The sequence below is a fragment of the Rhizophagus irregularis genome, chromosome 16 (genome assembly GCF_026210795.1).
Source record: "Rhizophagus irregularis chromosome 16, complete sequence".
In the NCBI taxonomy this organism is placed as follows: domain Eukaryota; kingdom Fungi; phylum Glomeromycota; class Glomeromycetes; order Glomerales; family Glomeraceae; genus Rhizophagus; species Rhizophagus irregularis.
The window spans coordinates 3,802,518-3,829,683 of record NC_089444.1 but is presented as its reverse complement, the minus strand read 5'-3'; the positions used below and the strand labels follow the sequence as shown (position 1 = coordinate 3,829,683).

At 26.7% G+C, this 27,166-nt stretch overlaps 6 protein-coding genes across 6 annotated transcripts; 3 read left to right on the top strand and 3 right to left on the bottom strand.

Annotated features, from left to right (window-relative positions):
* Positions 1-8,282: 8,282 nt before the first annotated feature.
* On the top strand, positions 8,283-9,289 carry OCT59_008518 (uncharacterized protein; the record flags this gene model as incomplete). The annotated part of the gene is made up of 10 exons (XM_066142532.1): positions 8,283-8,296; positions 8,353-8,359; positions 8,435-8,464; positions 8,559-8,589; positions 8,662-8,696; positions 8,769-8,802; positions 8,896-8,926; positions 9,018-9,048; positions 9,140-9,170; positions 9,255-9,289. 10 exons carry the CDS (start codon positions 8,283-8,285, stop codon positions 9,287-9,289), a joined length of 279 nt encoding a protein of 92 aa, XP_065999405.1.
* A 3,498-nt stretch (positions 9,290-12,787) lies between these two features.
* Positions 12,788-14,657, top strand: OCT59_008517 (uncharacterized protein; the record flags this gene model as incomplete). The annotated part of the gene is made up of 7 exons (XM_066142531.1): positions 12,788-12,847; positions 12,939-13,098; positions 13,399-13,412; positions 13,499-14,288; positions 14,371-14,376; positions 14,456-14,491; positions 14,558-14,657. 7 exons carry the CDS (start codon positions 12,788-12,790, stop codon positions 14,599-14,601), a joined length of 1,110 nt encoding a protein of 369 aa, XP_065999404.1. The 3' UTR covers positions 14,602-14,657.
* A 1,514-nt stretch (positions 14,658-16,171) lies between these two features.
* Positions 16,172-16,844, bottom strand: OCT59_008516 (uncharacterized protein; the record flags this gene model as incomplete). Its single annotated transcript, XM_066142530.1, has 2 exons — positions 16,172-16,476; positions 16,563-16,844. 2 exons carry the CDS (start codon positions 16,842-16,844, stop codon positions 16,279-16,281), a joined length of 480 nt encoding a protein of 159 aa, XP_065999403.1. The 3' UTR covers positions 16,172-16,278.
* A 126-nt stretch (positions 16,845-16,970) lies between these two features.
* On the bottom strand, positions 16,971-17,777 carry OCT59_008515 (uncharacterized protein; the record flags this gene model as incomplete). The annotated part of the gene is made up of 2 exons (XM_025320465.2): positions 16,971-17,424; positions 17,515-17,777. 2 exons carry the CDS (start codon positions 17,775-17,777, stop codon positions 16,971-16,973), a joined length of 717 nt encoding a protein of 238 aa, XP_025171288.2.
* A 3,424-nt stretch (positions 17,778-21,201) lies between these two features.
* Positions 21,202-22,824, top strand: OCT59_008514 (uncharacterized protein; the record flags this gene model as incomplete). The annotated part of the gene is made up of 1 exon (XM_025332490.2): positions 21,202-22,824. Exon 1 carries the CDS (start codon positions 21,358-21,360, stop codon positions 22,822-22,824), a length of 1,467 nt encoding a protein of 488 aa, XP_025171289.1. The 5' UTR covers positions 21,202-21,357.
* Positions 22,825-25,200: 2,376 nt separating this feature from the next.
* On the bottom strand, positions 25,201-26,846 carry OCT59_008513 (uncharacterized protein; the record flags this gene model as incomplete). The annotated part of the gene is made up of 2 exons (XM_066142529.1): positions 25,201-25,901; positions 26,084-26,846. 2 exons carry the CDS (start codon positions 26,844-26,846, stop codon positions 25,201-25,203), a joined length of 1,464 nt encoding a protein of 487 aa, XP_065999402.1.
* Between the last annotated feature and the right edge of the window lie 320 nt (positions 26,847-27,166).

Genomic DNA, 27,166 nt, shown 5'->3' with positions numbered 1-27,166 from the left:
AGGGGAAATTCCATACGGGAAATTTGGATAATGAACAACGACAAAAATTTCAAGAATTCATGAATCGGCATAAGGATTTATTTGCCTGGGAACCGGATGATTTCGGTCGAACTTCGATAGTTAAACATTGTATTGATACCGAAGATGCAGTTCCAATCAAGCAAAGATTCTATAGGACATCATACCAGAATCAGATCTTCATAAAAGAAGAAATTGAACGGCTTCTAAAGGCAGGATTAATTATTCCGTCCAATAGTCAATGGACTTCGCCAGTGGTAGTTGTCGAGAAAAAGAATGGTAAAAAACGATTATGCGTCGATTACCGAAAATTGAATAAGGTAACGAAAAAGGACTGCCTAGGATAGACGACATGCTGGAAACATTGTCAGGGTCCCAGTGGTTTTCTTCATTAGACCTGGCAAGTGGGTTCTGGCAAGTAGAGTTGGATCCGAAGGACCGAGAAAAATCAACATTTATTACGAAATTCGGAATATATGAATTCACCGTTATGCCGTTCAGCTTATGTAATGCCCCGGCGACCTTTCAGCGTCTTATGGATACAGTCCTGCGAGATATCCTTTGGCAGTATGTTGTGGTTTATATCGACGATATTAATGTAGCATCAAAAACGTTCGAAGAACACCTGTTACATTTGGAACAAGTATTCTCGCGATTAGCACAGGCTGGATTAAAGTTGAGCCCGGAAAAGTGTTTCTTCTTTAAAGACGAAATACCCTTCTTGGGACATGTTGTAAGTCGAAAGGGCATTCATACCGATCCTGAAAAGTTGATAGTTATTAAAGAATTTCCTGTTCCGAAGGATCTAACACAACTTCGAGGGTTTATAGCGTTGGCTTCTTATTATCGAAAGTTCGTGAAAAACTTTTCAAAAATAGCTGAACCTTTACATCGTTTGCTAAAGAAGAACGTTCCTTACATTTGGGCAAGCGATCAACAAAAGGCTTTCGAAAATTTGAAAATATGTTTAACGACCCCACCGATATTAGCTTACCCAAATTTTGAAAAACCGTTTATGGTATTCACGGATGCTTCTACCTATGCATTAGGAGCTATATTAGCTCAGAAGGATGAAAATAATAACGAGTGTGTAATTGCTTATGCGAGCAGGACTCTAAATAAGCATGAGAGGAATTATGGTATTACAGAGTTGGAATGTCTCGCGGTTATTTGGTCTATCAGACATTTCCACCATTATTTGCATGGCCAAAAGTTTGTTGTAGTAACAGACCATGCGGCGTTAAAATATCTCCTAAAAATGACGAATCCTGTTGGCAAACTTGGACGATGGTTAATGACATTGAATGGCTACGACTTGGAAATCATAAATCGCCCTGGAAAACAACACTCAAACGTAGATACACTTAGTCGGATTAAACACTAAAAAAGGAGTATTTACGTTTGAATATTTTTTTACATCGGACACGCATTATTGACACCACTTTACGGACTACCCATATCGATTTGACGGAATGGATTTATCCATATATTTTTCACTCGTACAATTTTTAACGGACTATTCTATGCCAACACACCTAACAAAAGAGCAGCGGGCTGCCATCAAACGAAAATCGAGATATTTTATCGTATTGAACGATCAATTGTATAAGAAAAACAAGGACAACCCAAACAGACCAATAAAAGTTGTCAAAGAGAGTGAAGTTGAAAGTATATTACATCACTCACATTCAGACCCTTTGGCCGGTCATTTTTCTATTGATGAGACATATCGAAGAATAAAAATCCGATATTACTGGCCCCAAATGTTCAATGACATTCGGGACTATGTCAAAAGTTGTGATGAATGCCAAAAGAGGGGTAAAAATCGGAGGAACGAGCCTTTACATCCGATAAAAATAGGACAGCCTTTTGATAGAGTTGGCATGGATATCGTCGGACCACTCCCGAAGACGAAAAAGGGAAATATGTATATAGTGGTCGCCACAGAATATCTTACCAAATGGCCGGAAGCTCGCGCTTTACCAAATGCAAAGGCTTCATCTGTTGTGTCTTTTTTCTATGAAGACATAATATGCCGGCACGGATGTCCAAAAGAGATCCTTACCGACCGTGGAACCCACTTTGTAAACGAAATGTTGAATTCACTCTGCCAAGAGCTTGGAGTAAAGCACCAACTATCAACAGCTTATCATCCTCAAACGAACGGATTGGTGGAAAGATTTAACCAAACGTTATGTGAAGCATTGGCAAAGTATGCCAACGAAAACAAGGATGATTGGGACGTGTATTTGTCATCGGTATTGTTTGCCTATAGAACTAAAAGGCATAACACGACCAGACACGAACCATTTTATTTAATGTATGGCAGAGATGCTATATTGCCGATTGAGTTTGCCGTCCGGACTACTCAGGTTGATATATCTGAGAGTGATACTCAGCAAGACCTTTTTAATCGAATTCATACATTAACTGGGAAAGTTGTGGGAGAACGGCTATTAACACAAGACATAATACACCAATCACAACAGAAGCAAAAACAACGTCACGATAGTGTTCTTCATGACGTGCAGTTTAAAATCGGTGACTTAGTTCTCCTTTATCAGAGTCAATTACGAGGAAAACAAAAGTTGCGGGAACGTTGGAAAGGACCGTATTATATCCATGAGGTTCTAAGCAACGGTGCCTATAAGTTGCGAACCTTAGATGGGAAAATTTTGAGAGATCCCATCAATTCGGAACGTTTGAAGCCGTATAACCAGCATCAGAACGTAACACCATGAAAATTTGTGTAAGGAATTTTTAAATTGTTGGGGAATGTGCATATGACGATCATCTCCTATTTTAGACAATCAATAGATAATTGATGTACCGGTTGATGAAGATTTGTGAAATTTTTTTTATTTGATAATTTTTTTTTATATATATATTGAAGATTTTTTTTTTTTTTGAGGATTGTTAAAATTATTAAAGAAAAAAATGACTCCATATCAGTGTATATTGAAAGATTTATGAGAAACTCAACCAGAATATGTTGTTCCTTATCCAAAACCATATGAAGATAATATGAACTTCGAGGAAAAGTTCCGATTAATGAATGAAGCCACAGAAAGATCTAAGCGAGTTGGTGACAGAGTCCTATGGTTAGTTAATTTGTTTTATCTAGGACAATTGTTGGAACGACAAACTAAAGATAATAAGCAACGAAACTATTATCGACAACAATTAACGGAACATTACCGAACTATTGTCACTCGAATGTTCTATTTATTCGAATATCTGGGAGTCGAACAAATCATGCGCACGATCCGAATAACGCCCACATTACTCCGAGAGGTTAGCCAAACCGAATTTCAGAAATTGGTAACTAAGGCTCTTCAAATTTTCAACGGAGTTGAAAACTTGAGCGGGGAGTGATGTTACGCAGTAAATTGTTATGCAGCAATCACGTGATATAACTGAACCCGTGATGCCGATCAATGTAGTAGATGTCGAATATGTTCGATATGTTATATATGTCCGATATATAGAATATATGGTATATAGGGAACATATAGAATAAATAGTATATATAGATAATATAGTATATATAGGGTATATAGCATATATACACTGGTCAAAATCAATTCTATCGGGTACATATCGGGTACCTATATATCGGTGGCTAATCGGATAAATATCGGGTATTTTTACATATCGGGTACCCGATAGCTAAGCTATTAGTCACTGATATTGTATATCGGGCATTGATCTATCTTACACATATCAGGTACCCGATATGTAAATTTTAATACGTAAGATTTTTATTTTGTACAACGTACTGTATTATATATAATCCGTTTCAACTAAAATTTTTTATTTAAATTCATTTTTTAGATAATTTTTATAAATAATTTTCTAAGAAATTTTAAAAGTCCATTTGAATAATATTTAATAGGGATTTTATTTAAGAAACTTTTAGATAGATTTTTTTGAGAAATTTTTTAAGAGTCCGTTTGGAAAAATTATTTTTTTAACTAAGAGGATCATTTAGAGCATTTTTGATAGAGAATTTTCTAAAGATTTGTTTGGAGAGATTATTTTTGAGAATTTTTTAACTAAAGGGACCGTTTGGAACATTTTTTGATAGAGAATTTTCTAAGAATTCGTTTGGGAAATGGTTTTTTGAGAATTTTTTAACTAAAAGGATCATTTGGGCATTTTTTGATTGAGAATTTTCTAAGAGTTCGTTTAGGGAAATTATTTTTTGAATTTTTTAATTAAGGGGATCGTTTAGGGCATTTTTTGATTGAGAATTTTCTAAGAGTTCGTTTAGAGAGATTATTTTTGAGAATTTTTTAACCAAAGGGACCGTTGGAACATTTTTTGATAGAGAATTTTTTTGATAGAGAATTTTCTAAGAGTTTGTTTGGAAAAATTATTTTTTGAGAATTTTTTAACTGAAGGTATCATTTGATAGAGAAATTTCTAGGAGTTCGTTTAAGAAAATTATTTTTTGTATTTTTTAATTAAGGGGATCGCTTAGGACATTTTTGATAGAGAATTTTCTAATGATTCGTTTGGAGAGATTGTTTTTGAGAATTTTTTAATTAAAGGGAACGTTTGGAACATTTTTGATAGAGAATTTTCTAAGAATTTGTTTGGGAAATGGTTTTTCAAGAATTTTTTAACTAAAAGGATCATTTAGGGCATTTTTTGATTGAGAATTTTCTAAGAGTTCGTTCAGGGAAATTATTTTTTGAATTTTTTAATTAAGGGGATCGTTTAGGGCATTTTTTGATTGAGAATTTTCTAAGAGTTCGTTTAGGGAAATTATTTTTTGAATTTTTTAATTAAGGGGATCGTTTAGGGCATTTTTTGATTGAGAATTTTCTAAGAGTTCGTTTAGGGAAATTATTTTTTGTATTTTTTAATTAAGGGGATCGTTTAGGGCATTTTTTGATAGAGAATTTTCTAATGATTCGTTTGGAGAGATTATTTTTGAGAATTTTTTAACCAAAGGGACCGTTGGAACATTTTTTGATAGAGAATTTTCTAAGAGTTTGTTTGGAAAAATTATTTTTTGAGAATTTTTTAACTGAAGGTATCATTTGATAGAGAAATTTCTAAGAGTTCGTTTAGGGAAATTATTTTTTGTATTTTTTAATTAAGGGGATCGCTTAGGGCATTTTTGATAGAGAATTTTCTAATGATTCGTTTGGAGAGATTGTTTTTGAGAATTTTTTAACTAAAGGGAACGTTTGGAACATTTTTGATAGAGAATTTTCTAAGAATTTGTTTGGGAAATGGTTTTTCGAGAATTTTTTAACCTAAAGGATCATTTAGGGCATTTTTGATTGAGAATTTTCTAAGAGTTCGTTTAGGGAAATTATTTTTTGTATTTTTTAATTAAGGGGATCGCTTAGGGCATTTTTGATAGAGAATTTTCTAATGATTCGTTTGGAGAGATTGTTTTTGAGAATTTTTTAACTAAAAAGAACGTTTGGAACATTTTTGATAGAGAATTTTCTAAGAATTTTTTTGGGAAATGGTTTTTCGAGAATTTTTTAACCTAAAGGATCATTTAGGGCATTTTTGATTGAGAATTTTCTAAGAGTTCGTTTAGGGAAATTATTTTTTGTATTTTTTAATTAAGGGGATCGCTTAGGGCATTTTTGATAGAGAATTTTCTAATGATTCGTTTGGAGAGATTGTTTTTGAGAATTTTTTAACTAAAGGGAACATTTGAAACATTTTTGATAGAGAATTTTCTAAGAATTTGTTTGGGAAATGGTTTTTCGAGAATTTTTTAACTAAAAGGATCATTTAGGGCATTTTTGATAGAGAATTTTCTAAGAGTTCGTTTGGGGAAATTATTTTTTGTATTTTTTAATTAAGGGGATCGCTTAGGGCATTTTTGATAGAGAATTTTCTAATGATTCGTTTGGAGAGATTGTTTTTGAGAATTTTTTAACTAAAGGGAACGTTTGGAACATTTTTGATAGAGAATTTTCTAAGAATTTGTTTGGGAAATGGTTTTTTGAGAATTTTTTAACTAAAAGGATCATTTAGGGCATTTTTGATTGAGAATTTTCTAAGAGTTCGTTTAGGGAAATTATTTTTTGTATTTTTTAATTAAAGGGATCGCTTAGGGCATTTTTGATAGAGAATTTTCTAATGATTCGTTTGGAGAGATTGTTTTTGAGAATTTTTTTAACTAAAGGGAACGTTTGGAACATTTTTGATAGAGAATTTTCTAAGAATTTGTTTGGGAAATGGTTTTTCGAGAATTTTTTAACTAAAAGGATCATTTAGGGCATTTTTGATAGAGAATTTTCTAAGAGTTCGTTTGGGGAAATTATTTTTTGAATTTTTTAATTAAGGGGATCGTTTAGGGCATTTTTTGATTGAGAATTTTCTAAGAGTTCGTTTAGGGAAATTATTTTTTGAATTTTTTAATTAAGGGGATCGTTTAGGGCATTTTTTGATTGAGAATTTTCTAAGAGTTCGTTTAGGGAAATTATTTTTTGAATTTTTTAATTAAGGGGATCGTTTAGGGCATTTTTTAATAGAGAATTTTCTAAGAGTTCGTTTAGGGAAATTATTTTTTGTATTTTTTAATTAAGGGGATCGTTTAGGGCATTTTTTGATAGAGAATTTTCTAATGATTCGTTTGGAGAGATTATTTTTGAGAATTTTTTAACCAAAGGGATCGTTTGGAACATTTTTGATAGAGAATTTTCTAAGAGTTCATTTGGAAATGGTTTTTCAAGAATTTTTTAACTAAAAGGATCGTTTAGGGCATTTTTTGATAGAGAATTTTCTAAGAGTTCGTTTGGGGAAATTATTTTTTGAATTTTTTAATTAAGGGGATCGTTTAGGGCATTTTTTGATAGAGAATTTTCTAAGGATTCGTTTGAAGAGATTATTTTTGAGAATTTTTTAACTAAAGGGAACGTTTGGAACATTTTTGATAGAGAATTTTCTAAGAGTTCGTTTGGGAAATGGTTTTTCGAGAATTTTTTAATTAAAAGAATCATTTAGGGCATTTTTTGATAGAGAATTTTCTAAGAGTGTGTTTAGGGAAATTATTTTTTGAATTTTTTAATTAAGGGGATCGTTTAGGGCATTTTTTGATAGAGAATTTTCTAATGATTCGTTTGGAGAGATTATTTTTGAGAATTTTTTAACCAAAGGGATCGTTTGGAACATTTTTGATAGAGAATTTTCTAAGAGTTCATTTGGAAATGGTTTTTCAAGAATTTTTTAACTAAAAGGATCGTTTAGGGCATTTTTTGATAGAGAATTTTCTAAGAGTTCGTTTGGAAAAATTATTTTTTGAGAATTTTTTAACTAAAGGGATCATTTGGGACATTTTTGATAGAGAAAATTCTAGGAGTTTATTTGGGGAAAGTATTTTTTGAGAATTTTTTAACTGAAGGTATCGTTTGATAGAGAAATTTCCAAGAGTTCGTATAGGGAAATTATTTTTTGAATTTTTTAATTAAGGGAATCGTTTAGGGTATTTTTTGATAGAGAATTTTCTAAGAGTTTGGGGAAATTATTTTTTGAGAATTTTTTAACTGAAGTATCGTTTGATAGAGAAATTTCTAAGAGTTCGTTTAGGGAAATTATTTTTTAAATTTTTTAATTAAGGAGATCGTTTAGGGCAATTTTTGATAGAGAATTTTCTAAGAGTTTGTTTGGAAAAATTATTTTTTAAATTTTTTAATTAAGAGGATCGCTTAGGGCATTTTTGATAGAGAATTTTCTAAAGATTCGTTTGGAGAGATTATTTTTGAGAATTTTTTAACTATTTGGAACATTTTTTGATAGAGAATTTTCTAAGAGTTTGTTTGAAAAATTATTTTTTGAGAATTTTTTAACTGAAGGTATCATTTGATAGAGAAATTTCTAAGATAATATAGTTATTGAGTATGATATATACTTCCGATGGTATATAGTAATAAAATTCTAAAAACCGTTCATTGTATATTATAATCCAAGTACTTACAATTCATATCTTTTTCGTTTATATAATTATCATTCGGTAAATCATCTTTGATGTTTTGTCCCTATAATAATATTGGGAAAAGTTAATTTATCATTAATTTCGTCATAATAAGAGAAGTATAGTGTAAAAAAACTATACTGTATAGATAAAAGGGGTACTGTATAAAATAAAAACTATACTGTATAAAATAAAAAACTATACTGTATAGATAAAAAATTATACTGTATGGATAAATATAGATTTTTATCAACTATACTATACAACATCGGAGGATTCGGAGGTATATTTCATACTCAATATCGTTTAACCGGAAATGGATGCTATCGGGTATTCAGTATATCGGTATATTTGATTGGCCGATCTACACATCTTTTTTTTTGTAGATTCCGGGTAAGTGTCTTGAAAAATTTTGTTTTTTATGTAAGAACGTTCATTAACGTTCTTTTACTGCTTTTTTTTTTGTAGATTTCGGCCGGAACTTGGAAATGGAGACCGGTGAGTATTTTTAAAATGAGGAAGCGAGTTTTTTTTTTGGTTTTTCATATGTAAGAACGTTTATTAACGTTCTTTTACTTTTTCCTTTTTGTAGATTTCGGCCTGTGAACTTGAAATTAGGATCAGTAAGAGGGGAAAGCAGGAGATTTTTTTATGTAAGAACGTTTATTAACGTTCTTTACTTCTTTTTTTTGTAGATTTTAGCCTGCAATTCGGATATGGGGACCAGTGGGTATTTGAGAAGGAGGAGGTTTTTTTTTTATGTAAGAACGTTTATTAACGTTCTTTTATTTTTTTTTTGTAGATTTCGGCCCGGAACTCAGAAATAGAGACCGGTGGTGAGTATTTTTAAAGGGAGGAAGCGGATTTTTAAATTTTTTCTTTATGTAAGAACGTATATTAACGTTCTTTTATTTTTATTTTTTTTGTAGATTTCGGCCCGGAACTCAGAAATGGAGACCGGTGAGTATTTTTAAAAAGGGAAGTGGGGGTTTTTTATTTTATTTATGTAAGAACGTTTATTAACGTTCTTTTATTTCTATTTTTTTTGTAGATTTCGGCCTGGAACTCAGAAATGGAGACCGGTGAGTATTTTTAAAAAGGGAAGTGGGGGGTTTTTTATTTTATTTATGTAAGAACGTTTATTAACGTTCTTTTATTTCTATTTTTTTGTAGATTTCGGCCCGGAACTCAGAAATGGAGACCGGTGAGTATTTGGAAAAGTAGGGGTTTTTTTTGTTTTCTTTATGCAAGAACGTTTATTAACGTTCCTTTACTTCTTTTATTGTAGATTTTAGCCCGGAACTTGAAAATGGAGACCGGTGAGTATTTCTAAATGTTTTTTTATATTTCTTCATGTAAGAACATTTATTAACGTTCTTTTACTACCTTTTTTTTGTAGATTTTAGCCCAGAACTCGGAAATGGTGACCAGTGGTGAGTATTTTTAAAGGGAGGAAGCGGATTTTTTTAATTTTTCTTTATGTAAGAACGTTTATTAACGTTCCTTTACTTCTTTTTTTTGTAGATTTTAGCCCAGAACTTGGAAATGGAGACCGGTGAGTATTTCTAAAAGAGGAAGTTATTTTTTTATATTTCTTCATGTAAGGACGTTAATAATGTTTCCTTTCTTTTTTTTATCATTTTTATTAGGGACATGGATTCTTGGATAATAATACAAACTGTAAGTTGAGTGGATGAAGGAGATTCTAAATAATTGTGATATTATGAAAAATCAGTGATTTAATTTGTTGACTGGTATATGTATGATAGGCTACCGATAGGTACCCGATATATGACTAATTGGTATATTTAAGTAGGGTTTTGTATTATTTAAAGTAATAAAGAGTTTAACTTGCAGTGTAATTCTAGTATAAATAGTATAAATGCATTTTATTAATTATAATAATCCGGATTGATATGTTGGGGTTAAAATCCATGGCCCAATCAGAATTTGTTGTTGTAATCAGGCGATTGATCACATGATTTCAGTATTTATATTTCGCACTTTGTTTATTTTTTTTTCCTTTCGTAAAAACCTTTCTCTTAAACTTTTTATTTAAAACAAACTCTTTACTTAGTTATTATGAAATAATATTATTATTATATTTTTTTATTTATTTTTATATTAAAAATAAACATAAAGGTATATTTTTATTATGCTTGTTTTTTCTTTTATATATACATTTTCTATTGACGTTCTAATACTTTTTTTCTTTTCTCTCACTAATGTTTTCTACCACTTATTAACATTTTCTATTAATATTAAATACTACTAACATGTTTTTATTAACATTCTCGTATTAATATTTTCTATTTTACTAACTTTTCTTTCTTCCTACTAACATTTTTACTAATATTTTCTATATTTACCACTAACGTTTTTATTAACATTTCTATTTTTATTTCTCTTATTAATTAATATACTTACTAATATTTTCACTAATATTTCTTTTAAATGTTAAACAGATAATTTTATTATCATTGTTACTTTTAGTAGAACTTTACATATTACATAGTATAATTATTTATTTTTAATGTTCAACTTTATTTGATTTTACGTATGTAGTAGATAGAGTAAGATTTGTATTATTGTTTAAATTTTAATAAAGTTGAATTTCATTTTATCTGAATTAAAATAAAAAAAAGAGATATATGTCTATTGGTTTTATATGAAATTTATAGCTACTAACTGATGTATTACAAATATTTTACTACCCGATATATGTGTGTTAAATATATGATATTTATAATATATATCACTGATATTTGACTACCCGATATGTATAAGATATATACGTGATGTTTACAAGATATGTCACCGATATTTGACTACCCGATATGTATAAGATATATACATGATGTTTACAAGATATGTCACCGATATTTGACTACCCGATATGTGTAAGATGTATACATGATGTTTACAGTATATGTCACCGATTTTCTACATTTCTACTACACATATCGGGTACCTGATATGTGTGGTATTGTTAAATATCATACACATATATCACATATATTATACACATATCAGGTACCTGATATGTACCCGATAGTATTGATTTTGACCAGTGATAGTATATATAGTATATATAATATATATAGCATATGTAGCATAAATTTAATATGTTAGATATTATTTTTCTTAGTAAAAATTTGTTATAAAAAGACAGTGTAAATGCGCATTATAAAAAAGTAGTTCTTTAGAACAGTTCTTAAAAATCTTTAATAAAATTAATTAAAACCCATATACCCTTTATTTTCGTGTTGTTATTTCTTATACACTTTATTTTTATTCATTGTCTGTATTTGGTTAGTTTAATCCCTTACTTGCGTCTGATCGTATAGGCTATTTGGAGAGCTATACCATATTCGCATTTGATCGGATTTTTGTTAAGATTTACATTGAATTAATTGAATTAGTATAAGATCTACGCTGATCCTATTAATTACTGACCCTACCGATCCTTCTGCTTACACTAAATATACCGCTTATTTTTAAGCACATAAGAACTGACTCATAACACTATTGCTTGAATTTAATCTACTGTTAATTATGTGAAAAATAAAGAAGCCCTGCTTTAGCAACTTCAGAATGGCTGCTACGTTTAACTCACATGAATATATTCAAAATAGCAGTCGTCTATTACTTTCAGTTAATTATTAATTTACTTTTAATCTACTTAATCTTTTTTAATCACAATCAATTAATCAGAAGCCACGGAATGACGTAGTTACTTTATGTTCATGTTTATTAGTCAATTGCCTTTATGTGAAGTGATTCTATGAAGAAATATATATTAATACTCTAATCAATTGCCTTTCAAACGAACCAAAAGAAAAGTTAATTAAAAATGGAATGCTTTTCTCAACATATTTAATTCTTTATTTTTTTCATCTTTATTTTTTCTTTATTTTTTTTTATTTTTGATACTATTCCGTTTCCTTTATTTTTTTATTACTTTTTTTTTATTTTGCCAATTTTCATTTCTCTTTATTTCATTTATTTTTTCCCCGCTTCATTTGTTTCACGATTAACTTATCATTCTTTAACAGCTTACTTTATCTTAATACTCATTCAATTGCGAATTTTATATTATATACTTTGGCATCTGATATGGATTTTTTATATTACAGTTTATAGTTTACAGAGTTTGAAAACAATTAATTATGAATTATTATTATATTATCATAATTAACTTCAAATCAATTATATAAATTGAGTTCAAGGCTTGTACATATTTATGTATATACATGATAAATCGGTAAAAGTATTTAAAGAGAAAGTCTTGTAATAATTAACACTATAAATTTCGCTACCATAAATAAAGCAATTTTTTACATGATAGATAATATGATCGTCCAATTGTAACGAAATTTCGATTGTAAAGATAGTGTAACCTGTGTCACATGGTTGAAATAAAAATAATAATATCGACAAAAATCAATATTTTAGTACAATCTAGTTAATTTAATATTATTGGTGCATAATACTATCAATACTGACTAAAAAAAGATAAATTATAATTTTATGCGAAATTTTTATTTGGTTTCATGCTTATGCTGATCATTTGTAGCACGTACTGTGTTTTATTTTTATCATTAGGTTATACTATTTTTAGTAATGTCACACATGTTGCACAAGAGTTTATTTTGTGAATAAATTTATCCGTAATCCGTTAATTCTTTTTTTTTTTCAAAAAAAATTTTTTTACGTTTCATTCTATTATATGGTTAATGTTATCTTTGAATTTAAATAAATAAATTGTAACATATATATTTTTAGTACAATAAAAATTAATTTAGTATGGAAATATCAAAAATGAATCCTACAGAAAATAAGAAAAATTTATGGAAATATGTTGATGAAGACAAATATCAGGTAAAATAATTTATTTTATCATTAATAACATTACATTATTGAATTTTATAATTTGGATGATAATAGTTTTTTAATCATTTATTTTTAAAAGAGACATGTTACAATTTCTACTATTGATTCAACTACTGAATCATCAGAAGAGGCAGATGATAAAATAGTTTATATGGAAGATTTAGAAAAAAGAAAACAAGTATATGGAATATGTGGAGAATGTAATGAACCTGGCACAGGAGAAGATTGGTGTCAACCTTGTAATGCTAAAAGATTTAAGGATAACTTTAAAAATTGGTCTAGTGGAAACAAAGAAGTTGATGAATTTATACAACAATCACAACTTAATGCTGTACATTATAAAAAATGTCTTGAATGGATACCTTTTGAAAAATTTCAAAATGTCACTTATATTGCAGAAGGTGGTTTTAGTAAGGTTTATTCAGCAGAATGGCCTGAAGGACATATTAAATATTGGGATATTGAAAATCAAAAGTGGTATAGATTTATTTATAAATATGCATTAAAAAGGTTGAATAATTCCCTTGATATAAGTTTAGATTTTTTAAATGAGGTAATTTAATCTTACTTTATCTTATATATAAGGATTGTTATTTGCATTTATTTATTAATACAATTTTCCTTTTTGATGATAATTAGATTAAATCTCATCTTCAGATTTATCTTAATGATATTGTTCAATGTTATGGAATAACTCAAGATCCAGAAACTAACGAATATATGATGGTTTTACAATACTGTGAAGGTGGAAATTTTAGAAATAACTATATAAATAAAGAATTAGGCTATTATTCAAAAATCGATAAATTACGACAAATTGCAAGTGGACTTCTAGATATTCATAATTCTGGAAAGGTTCATAAAGATTTTCATTCAGGCAATATATTGTATATTGGTGATTTACCATATATAAGTGATTTTGGAATGTGTCAACCAGCAAATATAAAGCAATCAGTTAATCAAAAAAGTGTTTATGGAGTATTACCTTATATGGCACCAGAAGTTTTACGTGGATATCAATATACAAAAGCATCTGATATTTATTCATTTGGAATTATGATGAATGAATATATATCTGAAGAAACTCCTTATAATAATATAGCTCATGATAATGGTTTAGCTATTAAAATATGTGAAGGACTTAAACCAAGTATTTTTAAGTATACACCAAAATTACTTGCAGATTTGATTACTAAATGTTGGGATGCTGAAGAAATAAATAGACCAACTGCTAAAGAATTATATCAAACATTAAATGAATGGAATAATGATGAGTATGAAGATAGTGATCAAGTAAATGAATATAATGATAAAATCAAATTAAACAGAACAAGTGAAAAAAGATATAATAATATTCCAAAACATCCACAAGCAATCTATACTAGTAGACTTTTAGATTTCAAAAATCTTCCAGAACCAGCAAATTCAGGTAATCTAATTTACTTTAATAACAAAAAAAGATATATTACATTACTAATTATTTGTTTTTTTAATTGGTGCTATTCAATCAGCATTTCGTAAGTAATTATATTTATTGATAATTAACATAATTGATGATATTCATATTTTTTTAATATTACATTTATTTTTTAAAAGTTACAGAATGTTTGGATATCCAATTTGATGAATTCGGTAAGATATTTACTTTTTTTTATTTTATAATGTGTTATTTTATTTATTTGTTTGTTTGTTTTATAGATTTTGATAAAGGTGAAATTAGTATAAAAAATTTTAATGATTAATTATAGTTTTCATGTATGTTATTTTATATTTAAATAAATTCTAAATTGTTACATAGAAATATGAAGTGGCTTGAATATTAAATTATACCTAATAAAATAAAATATAATAAAAAAGTTTGATATAATCTGAAATATAATACATTTTATTTTATCAAATAATTATTATAAAATAAATAATTAGCCTAGGTTATATAAATTGTATATCAATTGACTTTTTTATTAATTCCACTAACTTAATAATAGTAAATTATAATGGAAACAGATTATAATGATTATCATGCTTCGAAACAAGTATACAAGCATTTATTTTTAATAAATCAAATAAAGAATTATTTTAGTATAGTTATAAACTAATATAACATGACAATTGCAAAACCAAAATATTTGATATTGCAATATGATATGAATTTATTTTGTATTGTTTCCAACTAACTAATTTTGAACTAAATGAATTCTTAAAATTTTTTGTTTAATTATTCCTTGATTTAAGTATTATACAATGAAATATAATTTTATCTCAAATATCAATTTATATCAGATAATAACTGACGTACGTAAAGGTAATGAACCTTTTAATAGATATGGTGAGATTGCCTTATAATTTTTTTTTTAAAGATAAATTTAACGTTAGATGAAAATGTGGCGCAGCATCAAAGATAGTTCAAAGATAAGATAATTCTGTGAAAGTCAAATTATTCATTACCAATTTACCACAATAAAATTATAAAATATTTAAAGCAAAAATGAATAAAAATCTTTTTTTATTTTTCTAATAATAATAAGATAATGTACATTAATATTATCATGATGGGGACAATAATAAACGCATATTTCTAGTTCTTGGAAATAATAAAGCTTTAAATAGGAAAAAAAATTGAAAAAGGAATCTAAAAATTTCATTGAACCAATTAAACTTATAGGATAAACTTTTTTAGTAACTGAAGTTCATTCCATTTATTGGCGGAAAAGTTAAGAAGATATTGAAACGTAAATTTGTTAAAGAAGTATTGAGATTGAAATTATGATAGACACGAGTACACATGTGGTATCAATGTTGCAAATGCTCGATTTATTTAAGACTAATAACTGATAAAGATATTTTCGGTGGAAGAAACTGATACTGTAAAACTAAAATATTATTCACGTGTGCTTAAATCTCCATTCATTTTATAATAAACTTTTTAATAGTATAAAAGAGTAATGTTATAGTAATTTTATAACAAAGAAATATTTTTTTAACTAAAAACTATTTACTAAATCAGTTAAAACAATTCAATTCATATTGATCAAAATTGTAGTTAAAGTAGTAAATTAGAACGAATTCAGAATTACCTCGTCAATATTTTCAATTAACTAATAAAATTTTTATTACTAACTCTGTAAAAAAAAGTCGATCCGTTTTTTACATTCCATCTTTTTTCCGTAAAAGGCTCATATTTCCGGAATAAATAACCTTATATCACGGAATTTATCAAATTATTTACATTTCCGTGAATTAATCCGTGAATAACGGATAAAATTTTTTATAGGGTAAAATACAAAATATATAATTTTCATTATTACTATGCTTAAATAATAATTATTAACCAGTATTACCGTTTTATTTAGTTTATAATAATATTTTTCGAATAAATAAATTATACTAAATACATATGAATCGTGAAGAATATAAATTAATCAATCTTTCATAATTTGAAATACTTCAAATTCTTCTACGGAAAATAAAGCAATTTCTCTAATCGATTCATAATAAATTGGTTCTCGCACACTCCCTCTATTACTTTTGCCTATAAACATTCTAATAAACAAGTTAAGTTCACCAGCACCGAATACTGGGCCAAAATTAGGGTAATTATATATGGCATATTTTTCATCCTTTACTCGACTTAAAATATTTTCTTCGACATTTTCTTTATTCTTAAAAGAAAATATAAAACTATCTTAGTGGTGCCATAACTAACATCAGATTTCCATATGATCGGATTATATCCTCCAAGAATTTCATTACTATCTTTCACTTTAACAATTGATATAGTATGAGATTTATAATCACAAACTTCATGGAATTTACTAGCTGAGAATCCATCCCGGGTTCCACGAAAAATTAACTTGAATTCATATAAATTTTTCATCTCGTCAGTATTTTCTAATCTATCGATCCATTTTGAAATTAATTCAGTATGTTGAAATGTAATAATTCTTGAATCAATACTTTTTGAACTAATTTCCTTGGTTGTTATCATTGTTTCTGATCGATCTATAAAGTGTTTAATTAAATTTTCACGTAAATCTTTTGGTATGATTTTTTTATACGGATAAACTTTGTTTAAAAAATACTTTACAACAATTTATTCCTTTTATTAAATTCTTTAATTTAAATCATAAAGAATTTTTAAAGTATTAAAATCATCCTTTGAATAACTTGAAGGGCCTGAAGAAAGTCCAGGATTTTGAGCAATTCCCCATTTAAGTACATGTTCCCAAATTTGAATAACATTCATTTGTAAGTTATCATGTTGGATAAGAGAAATTAAAGATTTTTCTGAAAGTGAAATAAAATCAATTGAATTAAAAATTTTTTCAGGTTCGTTGGATATTAATTCCGTACAAAAATTTTGTAATTTCAAGAAAGAATCGTTTTCAAAGCTTGTTTTATATATTAAATTGAAATTTTTTTCCATCCAATTTTTTTTATTTTCAATCAAGAATGATTGTAAATGAGTGATTAATTCTTGAAGACTAAGTTCATTGGCAGCAATCAAGATTTTAATAATATCCGAACTATCATATTCCTCTAAAAAAAGTCTTCCCCCATAAATATATCTAAAATAAAAATATTTGAATATTATCCGTAAGAATTAAATAAATTCATATTTAAAAAAATGGTATAATTTATTATTTCAAATTTCCTACCTTAAAATCATTTGAAAAATTTCAGGAAAAATATTTGGTAATTTAATATGTACCAAGATTCCATCATCATTCTTTTTATTATTAGCGTTAGTTGATAAAATTCTTCGCAAATAGGGAGAGCGATAATTTAAAATTATCATATGAGAGCGAAAAATCTTTACATAAGGATCATTACCAACTTCAATAGTTACATCATAAAATTCATTATCTTCTAGAATTTCAAGTAAATTTTGAGATAATTTTGGTAAAAATTTATCATACATTATAACTGACTTTCGATTTTCAAAGAAAAAGAAATGTAATATTGTCCAAAATTTCCCGAATGAATATCCTTATATGTAAATTCGGAAAATCTTCGGTCCGATAAACACGAAACACCTGACTCGTTCATGTGATTTACAAAATAGCCACAATTAAATTGCTTTTGGATAATCGACTGATCGACTGAGGACAAAGAGATCAATTAATTGATTAAATCAAAATTTTATTACTAAAGATAATTTTAAATTATCAATATAAATTTTTATGATGCCATATAACGGTTCGCATGCGACGATGGTTAGCAAATTTTTGATATACAGTGATTTTTTATTATTTCGAAAATCTTTTATCCATTTTTTTTAATGTTACCTTTCATATAATGGTTTACGTAGTTAGTTACTGCTTCTTTTCTGTTTTTCTTGTATTTCTTTCTTTGTTCTTTTTTTTGCAAATTTTGTTCCATATTACTTTCCGTCTTCACCTTTTAATATATTTTGATTCCTTGTTAGCTGGTATTAAGAATTTTTCATTGCCACGCCTTTAATTATATTGTTCCAAGTTTTCTGGACTTGATATTTGATAAGCATTTAACGATGTTTGAAAAGTAAATCATGTGGTAAAACTAAATTTACGTGATTAATTAAAAAATCAGTATGATCAAAAAAATTTTTATTATTAATTTTGCATTAGTTATTTAAAATTCTCTAATATGAAATTCAGAATTTTGTGATACCCACTTTCCAAAACTCATAAATCATTCATATGAAAATTTTCATTATAATTGAAATATACTGATTTAAAAGTCTTTTCTGGTTTATTGAATAGTAAATCTCTCTTTTTGAAAATGTGGCACGTAAACTATTTACGTTATTGAAAAATATTGTAAATTTGTACATCAATAATATAACTAATATAATACATATCATTCTCATACCAGCAAACGCTAATTTCTTTCTATTGAATTCATTACTTTTAATATTAAAGTTGGAAGTAGTAACAATAAGTGGAATTGATAAATTCAATGAAGAAAATCCAACAAAAATTCTCGATATTATACAATTTATCTTACAAGAGAAGCGAATTCGTAAAAAAATAATTTTTATCTATTACACATCTATTTAAATTATTATTTACAAAATTATTTACATATGAGAGCACAAATAGATTACAACATAATTATTTAATTAATTTCAGTATGTCAGCCAAATATTTGGATCTTTATTTTACTATTTTGGTTTCACAATTTTGGTTTCTCACAATTTTGGTTTGTGAGCAAAAAAAATATTCTTAACAAAATTATGTGATTCAAAAAAAATATATTACACTTTTTTTTATTTTTTTAATAAATCTAGATTAAATTTTGATATATATCAATGTTACTCAATTTTGATCGAGCCAACATAATTATTAATTCGAACGATTGACTTGATTAAATTCCTATTTTAAAATATCAGGAATGTTCTTTATAAATAAAGTTTATTATTTGCCCAAAAATAATAAGCAACCTTTTTATTATAGGGTTGCTTATACAAATATTTTGTTCGAAACATACAGCTTTTTTTTTATTAAGCCGCGTCAAATTTTCATATTATGATCATCTAATTTATTGCACAAAGGTTGTACAATGTGATCATAATCACCTTACACGAAACCTGCTTAATTTTCCCAAAGACAAATCAAGGTGTTAAGTATAAAGTTAAACGAACTTCATATACTATTGAGTTTAAGAGAGAAGTCATCAATTACGCTAATAAACATGGCAAAAGTGTAGCGGCAAACCACTTTAATCTTAATATTAGTATGATCAGATGTTGGGTCCAAATGAGCGTGAGCTGCTGGACAACCGAAACAAATGGCAAAAAAAAACAAAATTGGTTCGTTCTGGTCTATATCCTGAAGGCTGAAGCTGAAAAAGTATTGTATAACTGGATTATTGAACAGTGAAAATAGGGACTGACCGTAATACAAGAAATGAGCGATATCTTTAATATGGATGAGACGCCTGTTTGGTAACTTTACAGTCAATCAAAAAGTGAGAATGGTACATATACGAGGAACAGGCAATAAAAAATATCGGTTTATGTGTGCTGCTGGTAAGTTTGTGAAATTACTTTGTCTCAGTTTAGAACTTCTATAGATTTTAGTAGGTTCTGCAAAATTGCAAATTTTAAATTCAGATTAGATTTGGATTGTATAAAAAAGTAGCCCACTAAAACTTTAATTTATTTAATAAGATGGGTCCAAATTACCTCCAATTTGCTTCAATAGAAAAAAATTGACACACGCTGAAAAAGAAAAATTCCTTATTTCTCGAGTTTAAGAAGCTGTTTATTAATGATGCATAAATTTAACAAATAAACTTTAAGAGTCTAAGTAATAATAAAGAATTTCTACATTTTACTTGGCTTAATCGCTCCAGTACCTATAGGTGCCGTCGAAATTCCCTAATTACGGCATTACGGCATTACGGCATATGTCGTAAATAATGCCGTAACCGTAATAAAATGCCGTAATTAATTATGATCACGTGACTTGAATAATACCAAATGATCGGCAAAAAGATCTCCTTTTTTAGAACCTTGTGTAACCTTGTGTAACCCATTTCTTTGATTTATTGAGGGACAAGATTTCCTTTTTTGGAAATTGGTGTAACGTCACGTGATATAACGCTAAAAAAGTTGACCGGGCATTACGAACGGCTGAAATTAAGTTTAGTCTTATTTATTTACGGCATATTACACTACGGCATTACGGCGTCAAGTTAAATTACGGCATTACGGCATTACGGCAATTACGGTTTACGGTTTTTAATTACGGTGATTACGGCACGTGCCGTAACCGTAATAATAATTTCGGCGGCAACTATACCAGTACCTTCTTTTCATTACTATAAAATAAACAATCAATCTATTAGAGATTTGAAAAAGTAAAATGAACCAAAGCAAGAATAACAGAAACTGCCGAAGAACGTGAATTTATTTCACTGTATCATCACGTGTGTCTTCCGGATAATAAACCCTTATATGTTATGCAACCAATTATTACAAAAAATAATAATAAAATAAAAATATCAAGAAATTTTATAAATAAAGGTATTTACTTTCTAATAAATTCACGGCAATTTCACAACTATTCTAAAATTGGGAATTTGACTTATCATAATTTACGCAAATTAAATTTATTGAATTCATGTCTAATTTTCTATTATACTTTTGTTTTTCTTTTTTATACAAATAATCGATTCTTTGTCAAAGTTCTAGTTCTTTATACAGTATGTATATGTTCTGATAAATAATAATATTTTTTTCTTATGATGTGTATCATTAAACGCGTTACACAAAGTTAATTGACGTAAGTTGTGCGACATATCGGAATTACCATTCCGAAAAATTATATAATTTGCCCAGTACTGCATAGTAATAATTTGTCATACACTTATACATCATTTTTTTCTCTCTTTGCTTACAATATGTCATGTTCAAAAATATTTTCAGGAGAATTACCTGAATTAATATATGAAATTATAAAATATTTTCAGAATGATTTTTCAACTTTACACTCATGTATTTTGGTTAATAGATTATGGTGTCGTTTAGCGATTCCATTATTATGGGAAAACCATTCTCAATTTCTACCGGAAATTATAACTTCATTGAAATTTACTTATATAATTTAAATTTAAATGATGATCTAAAAACTGAATTAAATAAATACGACATTGATAAATTATTACCTTCTAATACACTTTTCAACTACCCTAGTTTTATAAAATATTTGAATACACAGGACTTTATTTCTTCTGTTGGAAGGTGGGCTAAAGCATATTTAAATTTAAATAAAAAATTAGTTATTATATCATTATTTAAAATATTTATTGAAAATGACGTAAATTTACATACTCTTGAAATTGAGTTAACTCATCTTGGTTATCTTTCTTATTTTAATAATGGTATTCTTGAGTTAATTTTACAAAATACGAACTTCATTCACAATATTAAATTTTTAAAACTATATAATGGTAAAACCCCTGGTTTCTTATATATCAACAATAATCCTAATGAGGACAAGTTAACTAAAGATCGCATATCGCAAATAATTAATTTACATCGAAATCTTAAAAAAATTGTATTAGATCACACCAATTTTCCTTCATATCAACCATTATTGTTATCCAAATTAATTATGCCCTTAAAATTGATGGAATATAATGTAATAGTATTTAAAGTATTTGAACAATTAGAACCTTTAGATAAGTTATTTGAACAATTAAATGTTTTGGAATCTGTTCATATTTTTCATTGTTATCCTATAAATACTAGTTTTATTCAACAAATTATTAATTTAACTAGACCATTTAAATTAAAATCTTTATTTATAAATGATAGATCACAAATTGATCAATCATTACAATTATTATTACAAAAATATGGTGCTTATTTAGAGAATCTTGGTTGCGGATTTAGATCTAATCATGATCCAATATCAAAAAAATTAATTAAATCAATTATAAAATATTGTAAAAATATCAAATTACTTGATTTACATGATTATAATAATCAAATTATTTATCCAACATTAAATTTAATTGAAAATATTAAACAAAATCTTAATTATCTTACTATTAATATCTTTGAACCAGTAGTATTAAGAAATATTATTGATTATAACAAATATAGTTCAATCATATTGCAAAATTTAGGACAAATTCTTCCTTCTAAATTAGAATATTTAAGTTTAACTCTTCACATTAAAGCAGGTAATTTTAAATTATTTTTAGAAAGTTCTAAAAATACTATTATTAAGAAATTGTTAATAAATAATGAGGATGGTGATGATATTTTACCCTATATAAAAAAATATATTATGAAAAAGAAAAGAGTCAGGTATTTGGCTATTAAGAATTCTTTTCATAAAAATGCATTATTTCATAATAAGGATTTGTTTTATTTGAAAGATGAAGTGGAGGAATTTGGGTCATATAACATCAAATTGCAAAATTATAATGATTCAATCATGGGAGTTTATAATTATATAAAAGAAACTTACTAGTTATTTGTAGTAATTTAAAAGTATTATATATGAACATTATTATAAATAAAATTGTTTTATAAATTTTCTTATTCTAAAAACATATGTTTATTTGTTATTTTTTGTAGTTTATTGAGAAATTTTTATTATCTGAAAATTTAATATGAACAAAAGCAAACAATATAATGGGTCTGATCTAGAAAAATCAAGGTAAGAGAATTTTTTAGATAAAATTTAAAAGTTATTGTATTTTAATCTAGTCATATCAAAAAATATAATGCAATAAAAATCTCAATTTTGAAAAAAATTCTTTAACCTTGATCTTAGATCAGGCCCAATTATGCAAATTAAGACTAATAAATACATGTATAATTATTATATTTTGTAATTCTTTATTAAAAAATAAATGAAATTCTTCATTTACTGGAAAAAATATATTAAACCAGGCGATATGTTTCAAAAATCGTATAAGGTTAAACAAGAAGACTTAGCAATATATAGTCATCAGATTAATTCGTAGTAATGGATGTATAGATTTTAGTATTTGGAGATAGGTCATGGGATTGAATAGTAGAAAAGTCCACCGCACAATATTTATATTATCATATACAGACCATACTTTACATTAAGTTTATGATTATTTAATTATAAACTCATTCCTATTATTTTTATCTTATACTCTTTTTATATCAAACTAGAGGCGGTGACTTCGTCACCGCTAATTGATCTGTTTAAATTGAAATGTATAATATACTGTAAATAGTATAATAATGTATAATAGTGTAATATTAATTTTATTATTGTTATGAACTTATTTATAAAAGAGATAACAAATAGGTTAGAGATAATTGCAGTGTAATAGACCTTAAAGAAAATACTTCAATTGACATATGAAATCTATTGGATCAAAGATTTTATAAGGTATTATAATGGATGAAAATATATTCATTATTTTATTTTTAAAAATTTTAAATTATTTGTTGCCATTGTAAAAAAATTTTGTTTATTAATTAATCATTTTATTTATATTAATAAAATAAATAAATAAACTTTTGTCTATTCTTACATTTTATTTTTATTTTAATAAATAAATAAAATATGAAATAATTTTGGATAAAAAACCAAAATTTTTATCTAAAAAATAAATAAAAAAACCAGGATTTTTTTATCTAAAAAGCATTTTTTTTTTTTTGATATCTGAAATATTTTATCTAAAAGAGCAATAAAATTTGATTGATTAGTAATAATAAAAAAATAAAAAAAATGAAAAATAATGATAATTAAAATATCACCTACTCGTAGCTTCCACAATCATAATTAGTTCCCTTCGCTTGAAGCCCTAAGATTGGACCTAAAGTAAGAAAAATAATTCTTCCCTTATTTTTAAAGTAAAAAATAAATAAATATAAACTAACAATTAAAAATTACTATTATCATAGAATTGCCCATTTGACCTTGCTATTTTGAGCTAGTATAATTTAGTTTTTCCGAAATTGATTATATTATTAATTATAATAATTATTACTAAATAACAATAATTAGAAAAAATATAGTAAATCTACAGTTATGTAAACAACCTTTATTTAAGATAAAAAAATTTTACTTCTCTACTAAATCTTAATTATTTAATAATTATATAAGTAAAATATATTATGATAAAAATCAAAATAGAAATCAATATAAAAATCAATATAAAGATTGAAAAAATAAACATTGGTTAAAAAAAATAATTTGCCGTAACATGTCAATCTGATCATTTTTTTGATCCAAAATAATTTACACTCATTAATAATAAATAATATTTAAATATGATATAAAAAAAATCAAGCGCGCTCTTAGCCCGGCCGCTGGATAGTAAATGACAAAGAGGCAATAGGATTTATAAATTAAAAATCAAGTCTTTATAAAAACTTAGATCTAATAATATAAAAAGGAAGTGAAAAATTCGAAAGAGAATTAAATAAATATTGATATTATAAAGGAAAGACAAGGAAAAAAAACTAAAAAAAGCTGAGAAAACTAAGGAAGGCAAAAAAATGAAAAAGTAAAATATATTTCACTGTCAATATATTTTTTCGTATTTCTCTATTAGTTTCTCTTGTTAGTTATTAAAAAGGATATTCTAATTATTTAAATTTGGAGCCAGAAAGTAATCCATCGGACTTTACATATCGGTCGCAGATTTAGCTTGGCTATTATACAAAGAGGTTGTAAAGAAATTATGCAAAATATATTGAATAATAAATAATTTATTTAAAACACCAGTTTGGTTTTGCTAAGTCTTGAAATTTCGGCCAAATGAATCACCATCATAAATTATGAAGATATGTGGCATTATATATAATCAACTATAAAATTTTTGAATAATACTATTTGCTTTGATTCCATTAATTAAAGCTACAATAAATCCTTTATAGCGATTTCAACACCATATTTGCATGTTTGCAAATTATTTTGCGCTACAGCACTTTTGGCTGCTCTTTGGAACCATTGAGTTGCAATATCCTGGTTTTTTCCTGTTCCACAACCATGTTTATAACAATATCCCACATTATTTTGTCCCATTTTATACCCTTGTTCAGCCGATATTAAATACCACTCAAATGCTTTTTTCTCATCCTTATCTGTCCCTTTACCATATTTGTAACAATCTCCTAAATTATTTTGTGCTACAGTATTATTATATTCAGCTGCTTTTGTGTACCATTCAAATGCTTTTATTTCATTCTTGTCAGTTCCTTTGCCATTTTCATAGCAATATCCTAAATTATATTGTCCATCATTACATCCTTTAATAGCTGATTTTGTATACCATTCAAATGCTTTTGTTTCATCCTTATCTATTCCTATCCCATGGTCATAACAATATCCCACATTATTTTGACTCATTGCATCTCCATTTTTAGCTGATTTTAAATACCATTTAAATGCTTTTGTTTCATTCTTATCTATTCCATAACCTTTTAGATAACAATATCCTATGTAACTTTGACTCTTTACATCTTTTTCTGCTGATTTTAAATACCATTTAAACGCTTCTATTTCATTCTTGTCCGTTCCTTTACCACATTCATAACAAGATCCACACAAATTTGACTCTTTACATATCCATTTTTAGCTGATTTTAAATACCATTTAAATGACCTTATTATATTTTTTTTCGCTCCTTTTCCAGATTGAAAATGACATCCTACCCTATATTGTGCTACCCTATATTGTGCTATTGAATTATTTGATATCGCAGATTCTAAATCATTTTTAAATATACGCCTCAACCTACTTCTAACAGTAGATTTATATGGTTGAATAGCAGATTCTAAAAACAAGTCAAATGCTTTTTCTTTATCTTTTTGTGTGCCTATTCCATCCATATAACAAATTGCCAAATTATATTTTGCATCTAAATTTTTTTTTTCAGCCAAACTTAAAAGTAATTCAAAAACTTTTTTATAATCAACATTTCCATCTTTTCTACAAATTGTTAAATTAAATTGTACTTCTAATTCACTATTTCCGTCTAATTTTAGAAGAAACACTAATTTATTTTGTTCAAAATCAGTAACAGATAAAATATTATTAATAAAATCTTTATAATAAAATAATGATAATAAATATTTTCCAATAATCGTGTTACTATTTCTTAACAAACTGAATACACCATTATTTTTTACAATCAAAGGTAATTGATTCTTATTTATTATATCTAAAGAATCATAATTAATATTATTATTGATAGCAATTAAATAACAATCCAACGCCTTTTCCCTATTAAGATTACAACCAATACCAAATTGATAAAAATATCCTATTAAACTTGTAAACCAAGATTTATTTTCTTTATGATTTTCCATTATTTTGAGAAATATTTCAGGATCTTTATCATTACTTTCAAGGGAAGTTTTTATCCAATTAGTCGAAATCTTTTCAAAATTTTCAAAGTCATATGATTTAATAATGTTATTACGAAATTTTATTATAAGATTCTTTAAATAATTTTCATCATCTATAGAAATATTGATATCTATAATTTTGTTGGACGACATTGTTGGTTTTCTTGTTTAAATTTTTTTTTTTAAAAAAAAAATTATGTTGGAGTCTAACGTTAACAATTCTTTAAATAATGCTATTGTAGATCAAAGTGGTACGACATTTTTGTAATGTCATCTGATACTTGTTGATTGATCAAATGACCATATTTTAAATAAAGATACTTATAAAGTTAAATTAATTATGCAGATCCAATTCTTGGAGTTAAACACTTAAGCAATATAAGAAATTATCGTTCAGCCCGATAGGTTCATGCAGATTTTCTTTGTTAATCATCCTGTATAAATACAAAGTATAAATGCATAATAACAAAGAA